At 41.3% G+C, this 27061-nt stretch overlaps 2 protein-coding genes across 2 annotated transcripts in view; one reads left to right on the top strand and one right to left on the bottom strand.

The window, feature by feature from the left end:
* Positions 1 to 3871, top strand: part of LOC306864847 (heme-binding protein 1-like) — a 7115-nt gene extending 3244 nt beyond the window's left edge. Inside the window, exons 3-4 of the mRNA XM_079409109.1 lie at positions 139 to 319; positions 1682 to 3871. Coding sequence (XP_079265235.1) covers positions 139 to 319; positions 1682 to 1859 — 359 coding nt within the window. The 3' untranslated portion in view covers positions 1860 to 3871. The remainder of the gene's footprint in view (positions 1 to 138; positions 320 to 1681) is intronic.
* A 27-nt stretch (positions 3872 to 3898) lies between these two features.
* Positions 3899 to 18017, bottom strand: LOC306864841 (WW domain-binding protein 2-like). The gene is made up of 8 exons (XM_079409103.1): positions 17797 to 18017; positions 11072 to 11180; positions 7224 to 7362; positions 7042 to 7134; positions 6694 to 6849; positions 6523 to 6609; positions 6356 to 6441; positions 3899 to 4274 (listed from the first exon to the last, which is right to left on the bottom strand). The coding sequence occupies exons 1-8, from the start codon at positions 17853 to 17855 to the stop codon at positions 4221 to 4223; spliced, it is 783 nt and encodes a 260-aa protein (XP_079265229.1). The 5' UTR covers positions 17856 to 18017; the 3' UTR covers positions 3899 to 4220.
* Positions 18018 to 27061: the final 9044 nt, after the last annotated feature.

Below are 27061 nucleotides of genomic sequence, written 5' to 3'. Positions count from 1 at the left end.
CTGCAAAGACTGAAAGATCAATTATGTGATGTAAACAAAACATTCTTAGAAGGTATGGTTTACTTTATTCATCAGCTGTATTCCTGCTAGAAGTGTTTGAATGATCTGTGTTTTGTATTGTGATCTGTGTTTGCGCAGGTGAGGTGATGAACACGCCGGTCCCCATCATCTTCACTGTGTTTCCGCGTGATGACGGCTCGTTAAACCGCCGCCTGGTCGCCGCTCTGCGTATCCCATCATCCTTCCAGACCAACCCACCTGCCCCGACCGACTCGTCCATACGCATCGAGGAGCGGCCCGGCATGACCGTATACGTCCTGTACGTCAATGCACAGTGAAGCCGTGCTTACACCAACAACGAGAACTATAAAGATAACTGTGAAGCCAATCAGAGCGCTGCAAACAGACTCGCAGCCAATCACATACACCAAGAACGATTATTATAAAGATAACTATATTAGCTTCCACACCAGTGGACGATATCGTCTAAGCGCACACTCATCTGCCGCTTTAAATCCTCTCGAGCGCATTATAGCAAGATGAGTACTTATTCCCTATTTCCCTATTAATTTATAGGGAGACTGCACGCTCTCTGAGAGGCCCATCTTTTGCACACACTTTGCAAATATCAGTCAGCGTGATCGTTTTGCTTTTCATCAGCATGGGTTTGAAAATCATATTTCACTGGTTTGGACTCATGTCATGGAGAATTCAGTCTCAGTATTCACAAAGCTGGAATGCTGCGCTTTGCAACAATAGACCTACAACTTGAGAAGCAGCAGCAGTCATCTAGAAAAACATACTCCTCTCAGAAAACGTACAAATACAGAACAGTTTAGATGTGTATTTACTATTTAGAGCATTAGGATCACTAGAAGAGGGCTTAATGAATTCATTTTTGTGAAAACCTCAAATTCAACCAATACTAACATTTTTCACTTATTTTGCCAGCATAGGTCAAATTTCTTTATCCTTATCTTTAGCTATCATCGTTGTTGTAAACACACCTTAAAGGGCTATTTCACCACAAAATGAAAAATCTGTCATTAATTACTCACCCTCACGTCGTTCCAAACCCGTAAAACCTCCGTTCATCTTCCGAACACAAATTAAAATATTTGATGAAATCCAAGAGCTCTCTGACCCTCCATAGACAGCAATATAACTGAAATATTCCCAGACCCAGAAACTTTGGAGAGTATGGATTTTGCTTTCCCCAGAACGTATGCAATGTGCACATTTTCTCCTGAACGTAAACAACACTGATTACATTGATGCGCTCCGGAGAAAGCGTGCATATCCGTCATGGTACTCTCCAAAATAAGACAGAAACTTGGGGGAGAAGAATTGTTGAATGAAGTCATTATTTTTGTTTTCTTTGCGCACAAAAAATATTTTCGTAGCTTGGCAAAATCGAAGTTGAGCCACTGATGTCACATGGACTATTTTAATGATGTCCTTACTACGTTTCTGGGTCTGGGAACATTTCAGTTGCACTGCATGCTCAGATTTCATCAAAAATATCTTAATTTGTGTTCTGAAGATGAATATGGAGAATATGAAGGTCTTATGGGTTTGGAACGACATGAGTTATTAATGACAGACTTTTAATTTTGGGTGAACTAACGCTTTAACTCCTGATCTCTAGCAGCTACTGAGTAACGTCTGTCTCCTCCTGCAGGCGGTTCGGTGGTTTCCCAGGCGAGAGCGAGTTTCGCGCGGAAGCGGCGCGACTGACGTGTACGCTGGGAGACTACGCCCCCTTCCATCGCAAACAGTATATCTGCTGCATCTACGACCCGCCGATCAAACCGTACGGCCGACGTAACGAAGTGTGGTTCCTTCAGGACGAGCCCTGAGACTCGGATCACAGATCGTAACGGAGTGTGTGGCTAAAATTACCCATAACCCCTTTGTGACGTGTTGAGTTCTAGTAAAGTGCAGAGGAAGACCTTATTTCTAACGCAGCGATTTGTATGTTTAAGGCTTCCAGTTATTTTAGCTGCTTGATGTCGTAAACTGGTTTTTGTTATCGTGTTATTTGAACACACTCTGGTTTATAGCGCAGTTGTACTGTTTACTGCACTTCGTCATTCTCCCATAGCAGCTGATGAATCTGAAGTCTCGCGCTCCATCTCCAATCTATACTACTAGTCAAACGTTTCTGAACCGTTAGATTTGTAATGTTTCTTTAGTCGCTTCTGTTCACCAAGCCTGCATTTATTTGATCCAAAGGGCAGCAAAAACAGTAAAACTTTTGAAATATTTGTACTATTTAAAATAACTGCTTTCTCTTTGAATATATTTTAAAATGTCATTTATTCCTGATTTCAAAGATGAATTTTTAGCATCATTACTGCAGTCACATGATCCTTCAGAAATCGTTTGAATATTCTGATTTGCTGCTCAGAAACAACATTATTATTATTATTATTATTAATCTGAAATAGAAATCTTTTGTAAAATTATAAATGTCTTTATCATCACTTTTGATCAATTTAATGCATCCTTGCTAAATAAAAGTACTTCTATAATTTCTCTCCAATAAATAAAGAAAATAAAATTATACTGACTTTTTATTACAGATAAATGCTGATGTTTGGATCTTTCTATTCATCAAATAATCCTGAAAAAAAGTACTCAACTGTTTTAAATATTCACAATGTTAATCATCCAAAACAGACGTTTCCTGATCAGTAAATCAGTATATTATGATGATTTCTGAAGATCATGTGACTCTGAAGCCTGCAGTAATGATGCTGGAAATACAGCTTTGATCACAGAAACACATATGCAGTGTAACACATATTCACACAGAAAGCAGTTATTCTAAAGAGTAATAATATTTCTGATGCAAGCACCTGGTCAGAGTCCCACAGGCCCTACTGCTGATCTGCTGTAGATGATGGTGAAGGACCGACTGCTTGTGAAGGTCTTAACTAACCCGTCTCACACAGAGAAACACCAACTGATTTCCTGCACTGTAAACATTATAATAACAATAATAATGAAATCTGTTTAAAAAAACAAAAACAAAAAGCAACATTTTTGGTTTTACAGATTGAATTTAAATTTAGATTTAATAAAACATAATTTCATTGACTGATATGATGTTAATATACCAGCCTATGGATGCACTGATACCCAAAAGCAGGTGATGATGAGAAGGTCACATGATGAACAAGCAGCTTTTAACTAACATGACACTGAAATAATGCAATAAACATTCATTTAACAACATTAGATGTAACATACTAACCTAATGTACACAACTGATAAGAATAAAACATAACATACTGTAAACAAATGGTATATTCTTTAAAAATATATATGGTGACACTATTTCACATATTTTTAGTGGTTTTTAAGGCTTGATTTTTAATGGAATCTACCTGAATAAATCATGTAAAATCTCCTAAATTATTTAATCTATGACACAATGAATTTAATATTAGTAGTGAGCAAAATTTCAGTTTAATCGGTTCCTCAATTCAAGCTCAAACACTGCTCTTTCTGCACTTGGCTTTATTAGTGCAAGGGCTGTTAACCTCTAAACCGTTGTGCATCACTTGTTTTGAACCAGCGAATCAAAGTCACATGATTTTAATAAACGAAGCGTTAGGGCAAAACATTCTGAAAATTAAATGACTGGCGGCTGATCACTGAATCCGTTAGTCTTTCCCTGAACATTTGCAATTGATTTGTAACGTGTTTTCATTGCATTGACGTGACGGTGTAAGAGTTCAATCACTGCGACTGAACTGAAGAATTGATTCATTTGATTCAGAGTTTCTAGGTTTGTGGTACAGCATGGCTCGAGTCATTCAGTGTTTTCTGAACTGCTGTGATATTAAAGATGATCTGAAGCGAGTTTGAACGTGAATGAGATGAACAGTGACAGAATATAGAGCTTTATTCATCCGTCTACAACTCTACCAGAACTGATCCACTGTCAGCTATGAATTATGATTATAATATTATCAAAAGGAATTTACAGAAGAGTTCAGCATCACACACACACACACACTCACCAGGGTTAAAAACTGAGTAGGCAGAAATAGAAGTGTTAATTTGACTTTTCTGGCTAAATAGTGAAACTGCATAAATGAATCGGCTGTGCCAGAGAGACACACACCGAATCAGATGAACCGTTCAGAAAGAATCATCCCGCGCACGAGCGAATCGCCGCGATCCTTCAGAAGAGTCTGTGTTCGTGTCCTTCAGTTGTTCTTCTTCTCTGGATTCTCAGGAGGGAAATATGGAGGAGGCTGATCCTGAACCAACAACAGCAAACACATGAGGAATGATTCAAAGGAGTCATGATTCGCTTCACATCAGCATGAACATGCACGTCCACAGAGAGAAATACACTTGATTTAACGATGAAGCATTGATCAGACGGTGAACGTGTCTCGGTATAAAGGTGCTGGATCAATAACAAAGCAGGTTTTGATTCTTTTTATAATTTATATGAAACCCTTTTTATTTGCTCTGATCTAATCAACAGAATTCATCTAACAATTTAAAAATTAATACAAATGCTAGGAGTTTTTTCTGCATTTTGTGGATTATGATTTATTAATACAGAATTATCATTATAAATGAATTTATAAAAATGTAATAAAATGTCATCAGATTAAATTTTATAATTATTTTTTATTTTAATTAATTGATTGTATTATTCTTTTTATTGCTATTATACTGCATTTCAGTCAAAAGTTCAAGTTAAACCAAACGTTTATTTTGTAATTTATTTGAAGAGTTGCTGTGTGCTGGATTCATTCACATTTGATTTTACTAAAAGAAAATAAGATTAGAAATAAAAGGAGAACTAACCTGAGTTTGCTATTTAGTTTTCCAGTATATGTGTGTGTTGAAGATTCATATTAACAGTACAGTTACGCAGAAGATGAAAAACAGCACATTTCTCACACATTCACAACAGATTTCAGAAAAAGCCTGCAGAATTACTACATGTTCCTAATCTGCAGTGATTGGAAACACATTTATCTCAAGCATATGCTGCATTGCTTATGGAAATAATTCATATTAAGCCGGGCGCACACGGTGTGATTTTTAACAGTCCTTTATGATTGTGGAAGCATGCAAGAGAACTTGTCCCGAGTTTTACATCATCAACCCACACATGTTCAGTAACGGCGAGCTACAGTAAAAGCAGTGCAGTAATGTTCTCTATCATGACACATATCTGACCCTGCAGCACAAAAGCAGTCATGAGTAACACAGGTATATCTGTAGCAATAGACAACAATACATTGTATGGATCAAAATGATACATTTCTCTTTTATGACAAAAATCATTAGGATATTAAGATCATGTTCCATCAAGATATTTAGTACATTTCCTACCGTAAATATATCAAAACTTAATTTTTGATTAGTAATATGCATTGCTAAGAACTTCATTTGAACAACTTTAAAGGAGATTTTCTCAATATTTAGATTTTTTTGCTCCCTCAGATTCCAGATTTTCTAATAGTTGTATCTCAGACAAATATTGTCCTATCATAACAAACCATACATCAATGGAAAGATTATTTATTCAGCTTTCAAATGATGTATAAATCTCAGTTTCGAAAAATTGACTATTAAGACTGGTTTTGTGGGCCAGGGTCACATACGAACAGCAGCAATAGCATTGTATTTAAGAAGAATAGTGCAAGCAGCACTACACACCCACACGAAAGCAGCGGCGCAACCGGTGTTTATATGCAGCAAAGGCAACCTAACTCTATATGAATTCTTATCTTGAAAAACAAAGGCCTGGTTTCACAGACAGGCCTTACACTAAGCCAGGATTAGACCATAGGTCAATTAGGACATTTAAGTAATTTTTATAAACATGCTTAGAGAAAAACTACTGGTGTGCATCTTGAGACACAACAAAGGCACTGATATATTTTAATATCAGTCAAAGCAAGTCAATTCAGTTAAAACAGCTCAGACTTGCATTTTAGTCTGGGACTAGTCTTAAGTCTTGTTTGTGAAGATGTTCGTCGTAGGAGAAGTCACACTGCAGGACTGTGCGCCAAATCTTCTGACACTTCCAGAATTTCGTCGGAGGTTAAATTTGATCGCAACGCCCATTAATCGGCTGTCACACCAGAGGTCAAAGACTACAGATTTTAGCCTGGGATTATAGGAATCTTTTAGGATTTTCAAAATTTATCTCAGACGACCAAATCATGGCCAAAATCACAGTGTGAGCTGGGTTTTAGTTATCTTTGTACTTGTTTTAAGCCCGAAACAAACTGCACGATTTTCGAAAGACTGGCATCGTGAAGCAATCGCGGCAATTTCTGAGTGTGTGTGTGTGAGCGTGTGTGTGTCTCACCATGGGCATGTAGACGCTGTGAGGGTTGCTGGGATTGTAGAAGGCGCTGCTGGCTGCTTCTGCTGCTTTGGCGTTTCCAGGAGCCACTGAGAAACACAGACAGACAGAGATCATGTGACCAGAGCCACAGACCCTATCTGAACACATGTGAGTGTGTGTGTTTTTACCTGGAGGAGGACACCAGTTCTGGGGAGGTCCGGGGTATGGAGGAGGAGGAGCCATGTACATAGGAGCGCTAGGATACACACCTACACCTACACACACACACACACAGAGTTACACAGTTCATCTGGTATGAAGACATACGCGAGTCTCCAGCTCACACAGTCTGACTGTACCTGCAGCAGCAGGGGGTTGTGGGTAGGGGTTGTACCCAGCCTGTGGCATGCTGGGATATGCGTACGGGTACGCCTGCGGCATGGCTGGACTGGCGTATCCGTTCATCCCCGCGGCCAATCCAAACGCTCCATTCTGAGCCGGAGGAGCTCGAGACGCTGCACACACACACACACACACACACACACAAACACATTCATAAAGCCATTCTCAAAAAGTTCAATATTTGTCATAAAGCAGTCCAGCACTGGTCAATGATCACACAGCTTGTGCAATGATTCAGTGATTGAGTGAATCATTGTCTCAGTAATTCAGTGACTGGGTAAATCAGTGATTTAGTGTTTCCTGACCATTGGTGGCCAGTTTGAAGAGGTGCTGTCCCAGCTCAATGGCTCCTCCGCTGGGGAAACACATCTTGAAGTTGGCCTGACCTTCCCATCCACCTGAGAGAGAGAGAGAGACGCACGAGCGTGAGCCAAACACAACACAATAAACAAGAGGCAGCAGGTGCATGCTGGGTAAAGCGGCGTACCTCCCGCCTCAGCTTTGATCAAACCCTGGATGTAATTTGCAGCGAACACCGGCTGCTCGATGCTGCAGTTCTTCATCAGGTAATATGGGAACATGAAGGAGCAGAACTTCTCTTTCATCGTGCTGCTGATGAACACCATCTGAAACACACGCACACCTGATTAACACCTGGTTAGGGATCAGTTAACCTGTGTTTGGGTGGGTTAAGGATCTGTTAACCCATGTTTGGGTGAGTAATGGATCGGTTAACCTGTGTTTGGGTGGGTTATGGATCTGTTAACCCATGTTTGGGTGAGTAATGGATCGGTTAACCTGTGTTTGGGTGGGTTATGGATCTGTTAACCCATGTTTGGGTGAGTAATGGATTGGTTAACCTGTGTTTGGGTGGGTTATGGATCAGTTAACCCATGTTTGTGTGGGTTATGGATCAGTTAACCCATGTTTGTGTGAGTTATGGATCGATTTTACCCCGTATTTGGTTAAGTTATGCATCAGATAATCCATGTTTGGGTGAGTTATAGATCGGTTGACCTGTGTTTGGGTGGGTTAAGGATCTGTTAACCCATGTTTGGGTGAGTAATGGATCGGTTAACCCATGTTTGGGTGAGTAATGGATCGGTTAACCTGTGTTTGGGTGGGTTATGGATCTGTTAACCCATGTTTGGGTGAGTAATGGATCGGTTAACCTGTGTTTGGGTGGGTTAAGGATCTGTTAACCCATGTTTGGGTGAGTAATGGATCGGTTAACCCATGTTTGGGTGAGTAATGGATCGGTTAACCTGTGTTTGGGTGGGTTATGGATCTGTTAACCCATGTTTGGGTGAGTAATGGATCGGTTAACCTGTGTTTGGGTGGGTTATGGATCAGTTAACCCATGTTTGTGTGGGTTATGGATCAGTTAACCCATGTTTGTGTGAGTTATGGATCGATTTTACCCCGTATTTGGTTAAGTTATGCATCAGATAATCCATGTTTGGGTGAGTTATAGATCGGTTAACCTGTGTTTGGGTGGGTTATTGATTAGTTATGTATTAATGGGTTATGTATTAGTTAAAATGGTTTTGATTAAGGTACTGATTAGTTAACCTACATTTGGATATGTTATGGATTAGTTAAACTATGTTTGGGTGGGTTATGCATTAGTTAAAAGGTGTTTGGGTGAGTTATGGATTAGTTTAAATGATTTTGGTTGGGTTACTAATTAATTGACCTGAATTTAGATATGTTATGGATTAGTTAAGAGGTTTTGGGTGGGTTATGGATCAGTTAACTTGTACGTGGACACATTATGGATTAGTTAAGGCCTTGATATACTTCAAACGAAATTGAAGAACAAACTCATATGACATCAGGCTGTGACAAAGTTTGTTTTGAGTTTGCTTCTGCAGTTCAGAAACTTTCTGGGGGTGTTCGTTTTGGCTTCTAAACACCTCTGAGCTACCGTGGTCCGTGCTTCACAATGGTCAGGCAGGAGAACAACATCTCCATGTCACTAGCAACATAAATACACTGTGTCAAATAACTGAACTGCCACAAATACAGTGGGGCAAAAAAGTATTTAGTCAGCCACCAATTGTGCAAGTTCTCCCACATAAAAAGATGAGAGAGACCTGTAATTTTCATCATAGGTACACTTCAACTATGAGAGACAAAATAAGAAGAAAAAAAAATCCAGAAAACCACATTGTAGGATTTTTAAAGAATTTATTTGCAAATTATGGTGGAAAATAAGTATCTGGTCAATAACAAAAGTTCATCTCAATACTTTGTTATATACCCTTTGTTGGCAATGACAGAGGTCAGACGTTTTCTGTAAGTCTTCAGAAGGTTTTCACACACTGTTGCTGGTATTTTGGCCCATTCCTCCATGCAGATCTCCTCTAGAACAGTGATGTTTTGGGGCTGTCGCTGGGCAACACGGACTTTCAACTCCCTCCAAAGATTTTCTATGGGGTTGAGATCTGGAGACTGGCTAGGCCACTCCAGGAACTTGAAATGCTTCTTACGAAGCCACTCCTTCGTTGCCCGGGCGGTGTGTTTGGGATCATTGTCATGCTGAAAGACCCAGCCACGTTTCATCTTCAATGCCCTTGCTGATGGAAGGAGGTTTTCACTCAAAATCTCACGATACATGGCCCCATTCATTCTTTCCTTTACACGGATCAGTCGGCCTGGTCCCTTTGCAGAAAAACAGCCCCAAAGCATGATGTTTCCACCCCATGCTTCACAGTAGGTATGGTGTTCTTTGGATGCAACTCAGCATTGCTTCTCCTCCAAACACGACGAGTGGAGTTTTTACCAAAAAGTTATATTTTGGTTTCATCTGACCATATGACATTCTCCCAATCCTCTTCTGGATCATCCAAATGCTCTCTAGCAAACTTCAGACGGGCCGGACATGTACTTGTACTTGTACCATGCTTAAGCAGGGGGACACGTCTGGCACTGCAGGATTTGAGTCCCTGGCGGCGTAGTGTGTTACTGATGGTAGCCTTTGTTACTCTGGTCCCAGCTCTCTGCAGGTCATTCACTAGGTCCCCCGTGTGCTTCTGGGATTTTTGCTCCCCGTTCTTGTGATCATTTTGACCCCACGGGGTGAGATCTTGCGTGGAGCCCCAGATCGAGGGAGATTATCAGTGGTCTTGTATGTCTTCTATTTTCTAATAATTGCTCCCACAGTTGATTTCTTCACACCAAACTGCTTGCCTATTGCAGATTCAGTCTTCCCAGCCTGGTGCAGGTCTACAATTGTGTTTCTGGTGTCCTTCGACAGCTCTTTGGTCTTGGCCATAGTGGAGTTTGGAGTGTGACTGTTTGAGGTTGTGGACAGGTGTCTTTTATACTGATAACGAGTTCAAACAGGTGCCATTAATACAGGTAACGAGTGGAGGACAGAGGAGCCTCTTAAAGAAGAAGTTACAGGTCTGTGAGAGCCAGAAATCTTGCTTGTTTGTAGGTGACCAAATACTTATTTTACAGAGGAATTTACCAATTAATTCATTAAAAATCCTACAATGTGATTTCCTGGATTCTTTCCCCCCATTCTGTCTCTCATAGTTGAAGTGTACCTATGATGAAAATTACAGGCCTCTCTCATCTTTTTAAGTGGGAGAACTTGCACAATTTGTGGCTGACTAAATACTTTTTTGCCCAACTGTATATCCGCACCTGTACGATCGCTCGCGGGGAGACTTTAAAGATTCAGAGAAAGCATTTAATTCATAGAAAGGAATTGCAATGAAGCTTGGTGTCGACGACCCAGAGTTATGCAAAAAGCGACGTAGAGAAACATCAGATGTAAGTCTTCCAATGCCATGAAAAGCATGAAATGAAAGAGTAAAGATAAGGTTGCAAGTACCAAATACATGTTTCAAATAAATGTTACACCATACTGCTGCAGCTGCTGCTCTGTCAATAAGCGAATTTAAATGGAATTCAATAAATTAAATGCCAAAAGAACATACAATAATAAACCTTTGTTTTTATCAAATCATGACACCACAAAATAAAAATAAAAACGTGCAATAATTTATCTCGTTTAATAAAAGTTAACCTGTCTTTGGATAGGAATGGATTAGATGTGTTCAGGCGGGTTAAGATTTGGATAAATTATGATTTACCTATGCTGTGCTTGGTTGGGTTATAGATTAGTTAACCTGTATTTGGATATATTATTTGGTTTAGTTCAAATGTTTTGGGTAGATTATGGAGTAGTTCAAATGTTTAGGGTGGGTTATAGATTAGTTAACCTGTATTTAGTTAAGATGTGTTTGGTTGCATTATGGATTTGTTAATCCGTGTTTGGATAGGTTATGAATTATTTATCGTGTTTGGGTGGGTTATAGTTACCCTGTATTGGGTGAGGTACACAGAGCCCTTCTTGGTCCCCTTGAACAGGTCATTTTTGGGTGTGATGTCACTGAAGGAAAGTTCGACATTCTTGCATTCTCGTAAGATGCTGAAAGAGCAGGATGAAAACAGGAAGTGAGGTCACACTGGAATGTCAAGAACACATCTGTTCCCAGAACAGCACCACAGAGTTTCCCAACACATGAACAAACACTGTTACTACAGTTCCTTCAGAAATCACCCACGCTGGCCACAATGTCTGTTTGTGAGGATGATTTAACTGTTCACACTGATCTGATCTTAAAGAGATAGTTCACCCAAAAATTAATAATTCTGTCATTAATTACTCAGCCTCGTGTCATTCCAAACCGATAAAACCTCCGTTCATACAAAATAAAGCTCAATTCAATGATACAACGATAATAACTATAATAATATACATACACACACGTATAATCTGCATGCGTAACAATACAAAAACAAAAAAATCAATTAATGTCTTCATTAACTCCAGGAGGAGTTCATTTGGGGGTCATGCTTGTGTTGGTCACGGTCAAAACTGACCGAACACCCAACATTTTCAGTAAAATTAGTGTAATTTAATTTTGTTCTACGATATTTTTTCTTTTGTATTTTGAGAGCATTTTGTGGTACTAATCAATATTTTGATAACTAATCAATAACGGTGATCAATATATTCCTATTGAAAAAAAAATTCTAAGATTTTGATCTTACTTTTCAATTATAGCAGTATTTCATGTTAAAAGGCCAATAAACTCTCTAATGGTTTTTAGGCATTAAGACTTATTTTTATTAAGTTGTGGATCTGGACACATTTAGACATTCTCAGACAATTTTTTGTAAAGGTTTAGATTTTTTTTTTTTTTTTTTTTTTAACAGAGAAAGGTACTGTGTTACACATAACATCAAAATTCAACAAAAATGAACAGGAACGCTTTATCAGAGATTAATCAATAATTTAAACCTTATTTGAGTCTTCTGGCTCAATTTTGCCATATTGTTACAGCCACACCAGTTCATTTGTGTGTGTATGATAGTGTGTTGTGTGTGCATGTGAGTGTGTGTTTGTTTTGTACTCTTGATGTTTTAGTGTGTAGCCCTTTCCTTGGTGTCTGTGTTTTGACTGCATTTTTGGCTGAATTACCGATTTTATTTCATGCATTTACAGAAACATGCTTTGTGTTAGTCACTTTTAGGGGGTCACTCTTTTTGTGTATCGTGAATGATTTGTAGATCGTACACACAAAAAATATCTGTATTTTCGTGTTTTTGAGTATTTCCCAGTCATTTCTGACCATTAAAAAGTCGTGACGTATTGTCAAGTATGGTGACCCATACTCGAAATTAGTGCTCTGCGTTTAACCCATCCAAGTGCACACACACAGCAGTGAGTAGTGAACAAATGCACACACACACACACACACACACACACCGTGAACACACACACACACACACACACACACACAGCAGTGAACACACACCCGGAGCAGTGGGCATTTATGCTGCAGCGCCCGGGGAGCAGTTGGGGGTTCGGTGGCTTGCTCAAGGGCACCTCAGTCGTGGTATTGAGGGTGGAGAGAGCGCTGGACATTCACTCCCCCCACCTACAATCCCTGCCGGCCCGAGACTCGAACCCACAACCTTTGGATTACGAGTCCGACTCTCTATCCATTAGGCCACGACTGCCCCCTAACAACACAAGTGTGACTATTTTTTTTACTGCCACTTTGCTTTTTTAAATCAAGTCATAAAAGCCATAAAAGTTTCGTTGACCTTCTATGATGTCCCAATTAGAATTTAGAATATTTAACCTGATTTATAATACGTTTAATTTGTGTAGCCTCACAGCTGTAAGTTATACGACGAGGAAAGCTGGTGTCTTTGATTGCTTACTGTTTGAACAATTGATGTGTATCCAGAAGAAGACTTTGAAGGCAAAACGCGTAGATCTACACTTTTAATTATTTTAATTACACTACAGGTGCCTTGGAGTAATCAGTCTTTTCAATTTGATATTTACCTCTAAATATCCAAAAATCACTGTTGATTACGTGAAAAAAAACAACAACAACAAAAAAAACTATCTTGTGCAACAATCTTGGCTACTGTTGTTTTGTCACAATTTAAGATATTTTTGATTAAATCCGAGAGCGTTCTACCAGAAATGTAGTAAGAACATTGTTAAAATAGTCCATGTAACATCAGTGGTTCAACCATAATTTTAAGAAGCTATGAGAATGACACAGACAAGAAGAAACTGTTGAATAATGCTGCTATTTTTGTTTTCTTTGCACACTAAGTGTATTATCGTAGCTTTGTAAAATTACGGTTGAACCACTTAAGTCACACGGACCATTTTAATGATGTCCTTAACTATGTTTTTGAGCCTCGATTCTGTCAGTTGCATTGCAGTCTATGGAGGGTCAGAGAGCTCTCGGATTTCATCAAAATTATCTTAATTTGTGTTTTGAAGATGAACAAAGACATGAAGATCAGGGATTAATGACAGTATGTTTGGGTGAACTGTCCCTTTAAATCAGACATCTTAACTGTGTCTGTGTAGTCAACTAAAAACACACTCACTAAATCATGCCATTTACATCAATTCCTTTAGCAAACTACAATCATACCTGACAGCACAGACCTGACAGCACAGACATGACAGCACAGACCTGACAGCACAGACCTGACAGCACAGACCTGACACAGACATGACAGCACAGACATGACAGCACAGACATGACAGCACAGACCTGACAGCACAGACCTGACACAGACATGACAGCACAGACATGACAGCACAGACATGACAGCACAGACCTGACACAGACATGACAGCACAGACATGACAGCACAGACCTGACAGCACAGACCTGACAGCACAGACCTGACAGCACAGACATGACAGCACAGACCTGACAGCACAGACATGACAGCACAGACCTGACAGCACAGACATGACAGCACAGACATGACAGCACAGACATGACAGCACAGACATGACTAGGGATGGGTATCGTTAAGGTTTTAACGGTATTACTACTCTTATCGATACTGCTTATCGATCCGGTACTTTAACGGTATTCTTATCCGTACTTTTTGTTTTACTTTGTTTCTTTGTTCATATTCTTACAGTATCTTATCTTATGTATATAAAACACTAAAAATGCCTGCACTTCATCAATTTGTAAATGCACCAGTGTGCAGGTATTTTTAGTGTTTTATATACATAAGATAAGATACAGTAACAACATGAACAAAGAAACAAAGTAAAACAAACTGACAAATACAATAAAACAAACACACAAACGAAATGAAATAAACAGTGCTTTCATTTTTCCATGAAGGTCTACTAATATTAATGTTCAAGTAAGTAATAGTTACAAAAGTAATCAAATGTAAATGAGCACTGCATAGTTTTCACTGTATGTACTGATAGATTTATGTTTATTAAAGCTATAACGTTGTTCAGATTAAGAGCTGTGGGTGATTTTCTCTTTGCATTTTGTTCTTTGATTAACATTTGATTAACATTGATGACACGCATCGGATTTTCTCCCAACTGTTCTCGTCCACTTAAAACATAAAAGTGAAGACTCTCATAACCGGCCATTTTGACACATTGTGTGTGTATTTTGGCATATTTTTGTGTGTTATTTCGACGCGCCCGAAGCTCAAAGTGTACTTTGCTTGTCCGTTTTGGAGCACGCCGCCGCGCAGGCACACGCGCGCACACACATTTCAGCCTGAACAGCATCACTTGTGCAGATTGTACTTTCAACGTTTTACTATCAAATATGTCCTGCAATGTAGCAACAGTAAAGACGGCATTTTATAACAATCACTGATTGAGCTGATTCAGATGTTAAGTTTTGGTTCGGAGGAACGAATCCGCACCGCTATGAAGGGAAGGGAGTTGTGCTAGAAGAAATGCGGCTATAATCCTTGGAAGCCAAAATCGAAAAAAAAAAAATACTTAGCTTAATATAACAGCCACAGGCCTAAAGTGTGAGCAGATGTTTGAATAGTTGGTTCTCTCTTCTATCATAATTAAACAGGACTTTCATGTTGCGTGTGCTGAAGCTCCTCCGCGTGAGCGCGATCTGGCTTCTGAATTGCGAATAGCAAAAATGCATCATAGACAAATGTTTGAATATTATTGCACATAAAAACAGCTGGCGATATATATATATATATATATATATATATATATATATATATATATAGAGAGAGAGAGAGAGAGAGAGAGAGAGAGAGACAAAGAGAGAGAGAGAGAGAGCAACAATGTGTGTTTTCTTAATTTCTCCAATACCGACAGAAGTACCGATAACGTCAGAGCTTATCGATACTCCGGTCTTTCATAATTTAGCCCCGAGACCGATTTAATACCGAGTTTCGGTACCCATCCCTACTGACAGCACAGACCTGACACAGACATGACAGCACAGACCTGACAGCACAGACCTGACACCACAGACCTGACACCACAGACCTGACACAGACCTGACACCACAGACCTGACAGCACAGACCTGACAGCACAGACCTGACAGCACAGACCTGAGACAGCACAGACCTGACACCACAGACCTGACACCACAGACCTGACACAGACATGACACCACAGACCTGACAGCACAGACCTGACAGCACAGACCTGACAGCACAGACCTGACACCACAGACCTGACAGCACAGACCAGACAGCACAGACCTGACACCACAGACCTGACACAGACATGACACCACAGACCTGACAGCACAGACCTGACAGCACAGACCTGACAGCACAGACCTGACACCACAGACCTGACAGCACAGACCTGACAGCACAGACCTGACAGCACAGACCTGACACCACAGACCTGACAGCACAGACCTGACACCACAGACCTGACAGCACAGACCAGACAGCACAGACCTGACACCACAGACCTGACAGCACAGACCTGACACAGACATGACAGCACAGTGTCATGACATGTGGGAATGTACAAGTGAATGTCCAGCGCTCTCTCCACCCTCAATACCACGACTGAGGTGCCCTTGAGCAAGACACCGAACCCCCAACTGCTCCCCGGGCGCCGCAGCATAAATGCTGCCCACTGCTCCGGGTGTGTGTTCACGGTGTGTGTGTGTGTGTGCATTTGTTCACTACTCACTGCTGTGTGTGTGCACTTGGATGGGTTAAACAAAGAGCACCAATTTCGAGTATGGGTCTCCATACTTGACAATATGTCACGACTTTACTTTACAGACCTGACACAGACATGACAGCACAGACCAGACAGCACAGACATGACGACACAGACATGACAGCACAGACCTGACAGCACAGACATGACAGCACAGACCTGACAGCACAGACCTGACAGCACAGACATGACAGCACAGAGCACAGACCTGACAGCACAGACCTGACAGCACAGACCTGACAGCACAGACATGACAGCACAGACATGACAGCACAGAGCACAGACCTGACACAGACATGACAGCACAGACCTGACACAGACATGACAGCACAGACCTGACACAGACATGACAGCACAGACCTGACAGCACAGACCTGACAGCACAGACCTGACAGCACAGACCTGACAGCACAGACCTGACAGCACAGACATGACAGCACAGACCTGACACCACAGACCTGACACAGACATGACAGCACAGACATGACAGCACAGACCTGACACAGACATGACAGCACAGACATGACAGCACAGACCTGACACAGACATGACAGCACAGACATGACAGCACAGACCTGACACAGACATGACAGCACAGACCTGACAGCACAGACCTGACAGCACAGACATGACAGCACAGACCTGACAGCACAGACCTGACAGCACAGACCTGACAGCACAGAGCACAGACCTGACACAGACATGACAGCACAGACCTGACAGCACAGACCTGACAGCACAGACCCAGACATGACAGCACAGACCTCACAGCACAGACCTGACAGCACAGACATGACAGCACAGACATGACAGCACAGACCTGACACAGACATGACAGCACAGACCTGACAGCACAGACCTGACAGCACAGACATGACAGCACAGACCTGACAGCACAGACCTGACAGCACAGACCTGACAGCACAGAGCACAGACCTGACACAGACATGACAGCACAGACCTGACACAGACCTGACAGCACAGACCTGACAGCACAGACCTGACAGCACAGACCCAGACATGACAGCACAGACCTCACAGCACAGACCTGACAGCACAGACATGACAGCACAGACCTGACAGCACAGACATGACAGCACAGACATGACAGCACAGACATGACAGCACACACCTGACAGCACAGACCTGACAGCACAGACCTGACACAGACATGACAGCACAGACCTGACAGCACAGACCTGACACAGACATGACAGCACAGACCTGACAGCACAGACCTGACACAGACATGACAGCACAGTTAAGGAGACAAACACACGTACACTTACTATTTATCAAGATAATGAAGCAAAATAATACAGCTGGATATTTATTCACAGATGAATATTACTTTAAGTAATATTCTGAATACATAACATGGTGAGTGTCAGCAGATAGATGTGTGTGTGTGTGTGTGTGTGTGTTGTATGTCGTGTTAATGATCAGACGCGATGTTAGTGTCGTTGTTTGTTTTGTTGTGGTTGTTGTTGTTATTGTGGTGTAGTTTGTACCTCTCTCCGGCCTGGATCAGGACTCCTCCGTTTGGGTGATGGTTTTGGTTCAGCGTCATGTCGATTAACACTCGATTTAAAACAGTCGTTAATTTCAGCGCGACGCTGTTTAATAAAGGAGTGTGTTATTATTCCGCGATCCGAGATGAACGCCTCGATGATAAACAGCTGCGCACTTTAGTTCCGGCACCACGTGACTCCTCTCTCCGCCCCCGTCACGTGACCCATGCTGTGACGCCAGCTCTGGATTTTTATTTTATTTTAATTTTATTTATTGAACATCCTGAACAAAATATACATCTACAACGGCACTAATAAATGCAAATAAACAAATATTAAACAAGGCGCATATCAGACGAAACAGATGCAAAGTACTAAAAAAATTACATATTCTGAGAGAAGAGAGAGAGAGAGAGAGAGAGAGAGAGAGAGGAACGGTGAAAAAAAGAAAGTAAAAAGAGTAAAAAGTGTAATTAGGAGTCTCTTTTTTCCTCTTGAAATAAATAAAGTTCTCTGATTATTCCAACAAATGTCTGGGCCTTTTTACTTTTCATATATTCCAGTGAATTTGGCAGTGATTGGATTTTCGTCTCCAACCAATAGGACACACACACACACACACACACACAGAGAGAGAGACAAACACGCACACAAGGAAAAGATTAAGCTCTGGAAAATATCTATTCAGCTTAATTATTAAATCTGGTCAAAAATGTATGTCTTTTTCTTTCTTTTTTTTTTTTTTGCTGTATGGGTGTAAGCCTTTTATTGCTATAGTTAGATCCCTTTATTAAGAATATAGTCCTGTATATAATACATATAGTGTCATGTATATTTATTAACTACATTGTCAATCCGTCTCTTATTATCGTCGACTGTCATCTGTAATGATATTTTCAGTCAGTTGTTCAGTTTCAGCTCTAGATTCAAGATTCAAGATTCAAGAGTTTTATTTGTCACATACATAATTATACAGAGTATAACCAGCAGTGAAATGTAGGTCAGGTCCGCTCCAAGGACAGTGCAATTATATAGAATACAAATATTAAGAAGAAGTACAAACATGAAATAAAAGATAAGATAAAATAAGATAAGATAGGATAAAAAATATAAATATAAATGTGCAGGTCAGTATGTTGTTGACAAATAGTAATGAGAGGAATGTGCAAAAAAATAATGTGCAAAAAGTTGTACAGGGTATTTGAATAGCAGCAATATGAGGTAGAGAAAAAATTATGAATAGCTTGTTGATATGGTGATATTACATGGTAGAGAAAAATTATGAATAGCTTGTTGATATGGTGATATTACATGGTAGAGACACATTATGAATAGCTTGTTGATGGTGATATTACATGGGGTCAAGTGATATTATGACACAGAGTTAGAGTTTAGGAGCCTGATGGCCTGGGGGAAGAAGCTCCTCCTAAGTCTCTCAGTTTTTGCCATCAGGCTACGGAAGCGCTTACCAGATGGAAGCAAAGTGAATAGCTGGTTACCAGGGTGATTAGAGTCCTTGAAGATTTTAACAGCTCTACTTTTGCAGCGTTTGAGGTAGATGTCCTGCAGAGAGGGGAGAGCAGACCCTGAGATGCGCTCAGCTAAGCGCACAACTCTCTGTAGTGCTTTGCAGTCCTGATTGGAGCTGTTTCCATACCACACTGAGATGCACTGAGTCAATACACTTTCTATGGTCCCTGAATAGAACGTTTTCAGGATTGCTGGTGAGACCCTGAATTTCCTCAGCTGTCGCAGATGGTACAGTCTTTGCCTGGCTTTCTTGACCTGTGTTTGGATGTGTGTAGTCCAAGTCAGGTTCTCGGAGATGTTTACGCCGAGGTACTTGAAGCTACTCACCCTCTCCACAGGGGTCCCACTGATCATAAGAGGAGTGTAGGGCTGCTGCTGTCTCTTCCTAAAGTCCATGATCAGTTCTTTAGTTTTGCTCACATTCAGAGAGAGACAGTTGTCCTGGCACCATGATGTGAGTCTCTCTACCTCATCCAAGTATGCGGTCTCATCGTTGTTGGAGATGAGGCCCAGAACCACAGTATCATCAGCGAATTTAACAATGGATGTGGAGCTGTGAGAGGACACGCAGTCATGCGTGTAGAGAGAGTAGAGCAGGGGACTCAGGACACAGCCCTGTGGGGCTCCTATGTTCAGAGTGATGGTGTTTGAGGTGAACTGGCCAACTTTCACCACTTGAGGTCTGCCGGTGAGGAAGTCTTGAATCCAGTCACAGAGTGAGGAGTTTAGGCCGAGGTCAGTGAGTTTAGATGCCAGCTTGATGGGGACTATAGTGTTGAAAGCTGAGCTATAGTCAATGAATAGCAGCCTTACATAATTCCCATTGTTGCTGTCCAAGTGTGTGAGGGAAGAGTGGAGAACGTGAGAAATGGCATCGTCCGTGGATCTATTTGGGCGATAGGCAAACTGAAGAGGGTCCAAAGTATCAGGGATGGAGGAGCAGATGTGGCTCTTTACAAGTCTCTCAAAAACCTTCATGACTATAGATGTGAGGGCAACTGGGCGATAGTCATTCAGGCAAGAGGGTTTATTGTTCTTTGGCACAGGGATAATGATGGATTTTTTGAATGAGGTGGGAACCACGGCGGTAGCAAGGGACTCATTAAAAATGGAAGTGAACAAACCAGCGAGCTGATCGGCGCAGGACCTCAGAACACGGCCGGTTATCCCATCAGGACCGGCTGCTTTCCTGACGTTCACTCTCTTTAGCGCCCTCCGAACCTCATCCTCCGACACGGTGATTACAGGATCATCGCTGCTCTGCCTGCTGCTTCCTGACGCGCCGCCGTCGTTGCCATCGAAGCGGCTGTAGAAGATGTTTAACTCGTCGGCCAGCAACGGATCTGCTCTCACCTCCGCGGAGGATTTGTTTCCGAAGTCACAGATGGTCCTCAGTCCCTGCCACATCCGTCGAGAGTCATTGAGCTGGAAATGAGACTCAATTCTCTCTCTGTATCTGTGTTTGGCGGCTCTTACTGCGCGTCGGAGAGCATAGCACGATGCTTTGTACTCGCTCGTATTCCCAGACAGAAGAGCCTCATTGTAAGCGGCAGTGCGTGTGTTAACCGCGGCACGGATTGTTCTGTCCACCCACGGTTTCTGATTGGAGAATGTCCATATCGTTATTGTTTCTGTGGCTTGCTCGGTTAGCGTGTTTACGAAGCTTAATGCTACATCCGTGAACTCGCTGACGTCAGAAGAACTCGCCCGGAACATGTCCCAGTCGACGTCATCAAGCGCCGCCTGCAGCATAGTCTCTGAGTGGGAGGACCAGCGCGTCACTACTCTCTGCACCGGAGGTTCCTGAACGAGCCTTTGTTTGTATCCCGGTGTAAGAAAAATTGTGGCATGGTCCGATTTGCCAAAAGCCGGTAGTGAGCGGGCTTTGTAGGCATCCTTGAATAGAGTGTAGCAATGATCCAGTGTGTTTGGTCCTCTAGTTGGACAGGATACATGTTGATAAAAGTTCGGCATGACCTGCTTGAGGTTGGCTTTGTTAAAGTCCCCCGCGATGATAAAGGCAGCGTCAGGATGTTTGTTAATGTAGCCGCTGAGCACATCGTGAAGCTTAGACAAAGCCAAGCCGGTGTCTGCCTGTGGTGGAATGTACACAGCAGTAACAATGATCGATGAAAACTCCCGGGGCAGATAAAATGGGCGGCAAATAATGGAAAGATGTTCCAGATGAGGCGAGCAGGAACGCGACAGAATGGAGATATTCCTGGGATCACACCATTTCTTGTTGATCATGAAACATACTCCTCCACCCCTGGATTTACCGGCCTCTGCTGTTCTGTCCGTCCGAAAGACAGAGAAGTTATCACTCGGCATTACAGCAGTGTCCGGGACCGAGGACGAAAGCCACGTTTCTGACAAACAAAGGATGTTACAGTCCCTAATGTCCCGTTGGAAACTAATCCTGGCTCTAAGATCGTCCATCTTATTCTCCAAGGATTGGACATTAGCGAGGAGAATGCTTTGGAGAGGAGGACTGTGAGCCCTTTTCCTGAGTCTGACTCGAATTCCAGCGCGCTTCCCGCAGTGTTTCTTGGTCCGTCGCCTCGGGGGGTTATTGTTCGTCTCCGTGTTCCGAAGAATCTCCAGAGGCCACGCAGGATTCGTGGATAAAGTGTCCTGAAGCAGGTTGGTGTAGCGGTTTCCAATGTCCAAAAGTGTTTCTATGTTGTAGGTGATCAGTGCCGACGTGAAATGTGTAAAAAGAGAAAGTAAAAGTAGGGAAAAAAGTAGGTTTAAGCAAAGTCTCAGTGGAGCGACCCGCACGGCGTCCGAACACAGCGGCGCCATTTTGGATTCCTCTAGATGACAGTAAAGATGCACTGATTTCACTTCAGCAGCTGAAGGATTTCTGCTAACACTTTAGAATAATGCATAACTAATAAAGGAATTACTGAAGAACTAACAGGCAGTGTTGGGCAAGCTACTTGGAAAATGTAGTGAGCTAATCTAACAGTTACTCTTCATTATATTAATCTTCACTAAAGCTACAGCCCTGGGAAATGAAGCAAGCTACTGTAACATATGCAGACGGGACACTGAGGTAAGTGAAGTCATAACACAGTTTATTGAACAGGTTGGGTCGGGAGTGCAGTGCAGGAGTGATAGCGGGTGAGTTTCTAGATATCTGGATGATTCAGAGGATGAGAGTGATGATCACTGATAGTATTTCCTCAATTCACAGATACGGGGATCGACGCAGACAAGGAGATCTTCAGGAGCACACTGACCACAGAGAAGGACGATCTGAAGGAGGAGAAGAACACAAGGAGCAGAAACAGGAGGTAAGGATAACAGGTAAGTAGTTATCTTGCATATACTCAGCTAGAGTCTTGCCAGAGTTGGGTCCTCGTAGTCGGTACGTCTACGATACGTCTACGGATCGGACAAAGGTGATGGCTGTGGTGTGTGCCTTTACGCAAGTCCTGATGATCGTGGTGATAAGGTGCAGGTGCGCTTGATTAGAATGCAGGTGATATTGATTGAGATGACGCTGGAGACAGGCCAATCTGTGACAACTACATCCAAGCCATTTAAAAAAAATAAAAATCTATTGAACCAACATCATACCAAGTCAATGCTCTCTCAGTGATCAATAAAACTGTCAGTCAAGCAGATAGACAGGCATGTTCAGTTTAATTGTTTATTCAACAACTGTTCCTAACCAATTTGGCAACATAATCAGTATCAAATACAGGGCCGGACTGACCTCAAATGGTGACATAGGGAAAATAAAATGTTTGCTGTCAGCCGGAAACCTCCTATTGGTAGTTGGTATTGTGGCTTTATTATATACAGATGCATTTATATAAATGGTAACACTTCTCAACAAGCTTCAGTAGTTAACATTAGTTAACATGAACTAAGAATGAACAATACTTCTGCAGCATTTATCTTAATGTTAATTTCAGCATTTATTAATGCATTATTAAAATGTGTTTGTTAACGTTTGTTAATGCACTGTGAACTAACATGAACTACCAATGAACGACTGTATTTTCATTAACTAACATTAACAAAGATTATAATACTGTAATACATGTACTTTAATGTAATCCTGTAATGAATGTATTTGATACATCGTATGCTCATGTTAGATAATACATTATTAATGAAATCGTATTGTATAGTGTTACCATATAGATGTCTAGGCCTACAGATATGCTGTTTATTTGCATCGTTGCATGTGTTAGAGATATTAATATAAACATTTCACCAAATTCAAGTTCAAATACGAAGCTTTTGACCACAAAGTTTTTTTTTCTTTTCTCGTGTCCCGTTTTCCCCAGTTTTCTGTCATTATGTGGGTGTTCAGTTTTTTCTGTTATTTGGCCAAAGTATCATATTATTAAAGATTGAGCGCTTCGCACGAGCTATTCGACTGTGACTCGACAACAAATGCTAGACTAAGACACTCTTCTCCGCTCCTCAAACACAAAAAAAAAAAGAAAGAAAGAAAGGAAGAAAAAAAAAAGCATTAGCCTTTATAAATAGTGTTTTTGAGCAAAGAAACCGCTGTACTTATTCAATCAACAGTTCTCTATTTACCTTCAGACAGCAAACAAGCCGAGATGCTCTAAACTCTAAACTCTAAACTTGATTCACGAGAGAGGCGGGAGGAATAATGAGGTTTGACTGATCCAGGATCAGTGATCTGTAGCAGTTATATTTCTGATTTGAGCTCGAGTTTCAGAATGCTTTCTTTGGAGAATGTAACGTTAGCTTTTGTTGACGCTACCGCGCTACTTGATCAAAAAAAGAGCTTTGCTACTGAAAAGCTATTTGATTAAGAAAGCAGCGACGCTACCACCACACTATTTTTTACTTATTTTATTTGTTTATTTGTTAGGGACAGATACAATAAACAGATTAAACTGAAATAACAGTCATCCCATGCATGTACCATAGTGCTTATAGCCAAAGCTAATTCACAACACTTGTCCCTAGGAGGGCTGTTATAAATTACAATAATGGGGGGGGGGTTTTCATGGCTTTTTTAAAATAATTATAATTTGCAATAGATTTTAAATAATCAGGCAATGAATTAAAATGTTTACACCTTTTACTGAGAGCGCAGTCTGAGCAAATGATGTTTTACAATGTATAACTCTACAGTTTCCACTAGAAGCCGCTCTAGTGGATCTACTGCTTCCCTGCAATCTCACAAAACAATTACATAAAGGCATAGGAGCAAGTCCATTTAAACATTTAAACAAGCTTTACATAGTGAAAAAAGACAAAGTGAGCAAAGCTCAAAATCTTATACTTACTGAGGATCTGACAATGATGATATCTTGCTTTCTATCTAAAACTTTCAAAGCTCTATTGTAAAGACATTCAACCTGATTAATTATGTATTGATTTGTCTGACACCAAATAGATAATCCATATACCATATGTGATAATATCATCGAATTTAAAAACAAAAAAGCATGTGTAACGGAGTGGAAAAGTATGTTAAATTATTGCATAAATGGGGACAGCGCCATCTATGTGGTGCGTGATATAATTTAGCGTGTGGAGTAGGGACCGCCCACAGCAGAGTTAACGAAGCATTGCTGTGGGTAAGTTGCACGTTTTTCACGGTCTGAGAATTACCATTTATAAGTGTCCAAAGCACACAAATATTTGCTTTATTGTGACTGTATCTTTTAATGAATATGTTGGGACTCTGTTGAGTCATGTTTGGCGTCGAGTGTGTTGCTCAATATTGAGTAATGTGTTTGTTACCAGACTCAATTGTAATCAATTTGTGTGTTGTCTTTTATGTAGAAATGGTTTATTCTCTTACTGAATCAGAGAAACCCTATTTACACACGCTGTCTCCACTGTGCAGGTATGTTGTTAAATGTTTGTTAAATTGTTTGATTCAAAATTAGTTGTTCAAGTTCTCCGCTAGGTGGGGATGTTTCCCATCTCTGTGAGTTTAATTGTATTCTGTATTTCATTGAGGATCTTCATTCATTGATTTGTTATTTTATAATTAATTGAAAGTTTGTCATCTGTATTTGAACTATTTACAACTGAAACACTATACGATCACAAAGTGACAGAATTAAAAAAAGATCTGTTTTAAATTAAACAGAGCAGAGTTAACGAAGCATTGCTGTGGAAATGGTTTATTCTCTTACTGAATCAGAGAAACCCTATTTACACACGCTGTCTCCACTGTGCAGACCACCCAGGCAAGACCGTCACATTGGTGCCGTGAAGTTGTGATGCCGCTGTGTTGCCTTGGGTCGAGTCTTCAAGCAAGCTGAGAGAGATCACCGTGCTGCCGCATAAGGGCTGGACGTATCCATCATCAGTTGAACAGCTCATAATCAGTCCACAGCCTTTTGTGATCGAGGGACTGTCTCACTTTATTCTTTTTCTTTATTGGACTCTGCTCTTTGACATTGAGTTAATTTCTGCATGTATTGTAGCGCATTTCATTGCCCATTATGAGTAACGGTGACCGATATATTCCTGACCAATTTACTCCTGGTCCAGTGGGTAGAGGCAGAGGGGTTTTAAGTTTTCCAATTCCCTTTTCAATGAATAGTCCCGGTGCTGACGATAGTGATAGTGGGCCTGGCAATGCCAAAAAGGGTTGTCCTCTAAGAGAGTATGATGCCGTAGACATGCAGTCAGATGTCAATCAAAGAGTAGGCTGCACATCTACATCCAAGAATGATAGCGTTCCTGATATGTTAGGGCAGATGAGTTCAATCGTTCATCAAATTGGCCAACAACTAGCAGAGAACATTATGTCTCATCTCAGTTCCTATAGCTTGGACACCGACACGCCAAGTAAAAAACACACTGATGATTATAAGATTGACAGCCCCTCAGGCATGAATAATGTGTCACAAAACCAAGTAATTCATCACAGAAAAGTCAAGGAGCCTCCTTCATTAAGAGGAGATGGTTCAGATACTGTTGAAATTGAGGAATGGGAAGATCTGATGAGGACATTTGTTAGAAAGGGCAACATGAGTGGTGATGAGCACGTGGAGGAAATCCTTGTACACCTGCGTGGTAAAGCAAAAGACGTGGTCAAATTCTGGATCAGGAACTGTGACTCTGCCACCACTGTTTGCCCAAACTCTGTCTACAGCCTGCTGCGCAAACATTTCAGTTGTAGTCACTACTCACCTGTTCCTCTTGCTGATTTTTACACTACTTTACCTGAGGAGGACGAGAATCCATACGACTACTGGCTGAGACTTAACAAAGCGGCTGATGTCGCCTCTGAATGCCTGCGTGAGCAAGGTAAAACACTTGACAAGCCCAGTGTTGAAATAGTCCACATGTTTATCAGACACTGCCCGAATAAAGACTTGGCCTTAACCTTCAGATCCAAACCAATTAACAAGTGGTCGGCCCATGAAGTACAGGCTGTGCTTAATGACTATCAATCTGACTTATCGTTCAAAGCCACCAGTGCAGTGCATCGCAGCCAAAGTGAAAGAGTTTCAATTAACAAGCTTGATGTTAATACAGTTCCAGTGCCTGCTCCCTTGGTGTGCGACCAGCAACAGAAAAGCACAGATTTCTCTGCCCTTGAAAAGGTCATCGACATGCTTGAAAAAGTCCTGTTAACCAATTCTAACAAACCTCAGTCTCATCCTAGACGCCAGCCTCATATTAGACTTCCTAGGATTGAAGGTTTTGATGCCTTACCGTGTTCTATTTGCACTGATCCTGCCCATTCCGCCTTGATGCACTGTCATGAGCA

The sequence above is a fragment of the Barbus barbus genome, assembly GCF_936440315.1.
Source record: "Barbus barbus genome assembly, chromosome: 4".
Taxonomy (NCBI): domain Eukaryota; kingdom Metazoa; phylum Chordata; class Actinopteri; order Cypriniformes; family Cyprinidae; genus Barbus; species Barbus barbus.
This window is presented reverse-complemented; position numbering and strand designations above follow the sequence as displayed.

Coding starts and splice junctions, on each gene's coding strand:
- LOC306864841 (XM_079409103.1), bottom strand. CDS start 17,855: ATGACGCTGAACCAAAACCATCACCCAAACGGAGGAGTCCTGATCCAG. Junction 7,135..7,223: donor GATCAAAGCTGAGGCGGGAG/GTACGCCGCTTT, acceptor TCTCTCTCTCAG/GTGGATGGGAAGGTCAGGCC. Junction 6,442..6,522: donor GAACTGGTGTCCTCCTCCAG/GTAAAAACACAC, acceptor TGTGTTTCTCAG/TGGCTCCTGGAAACGCCAAA.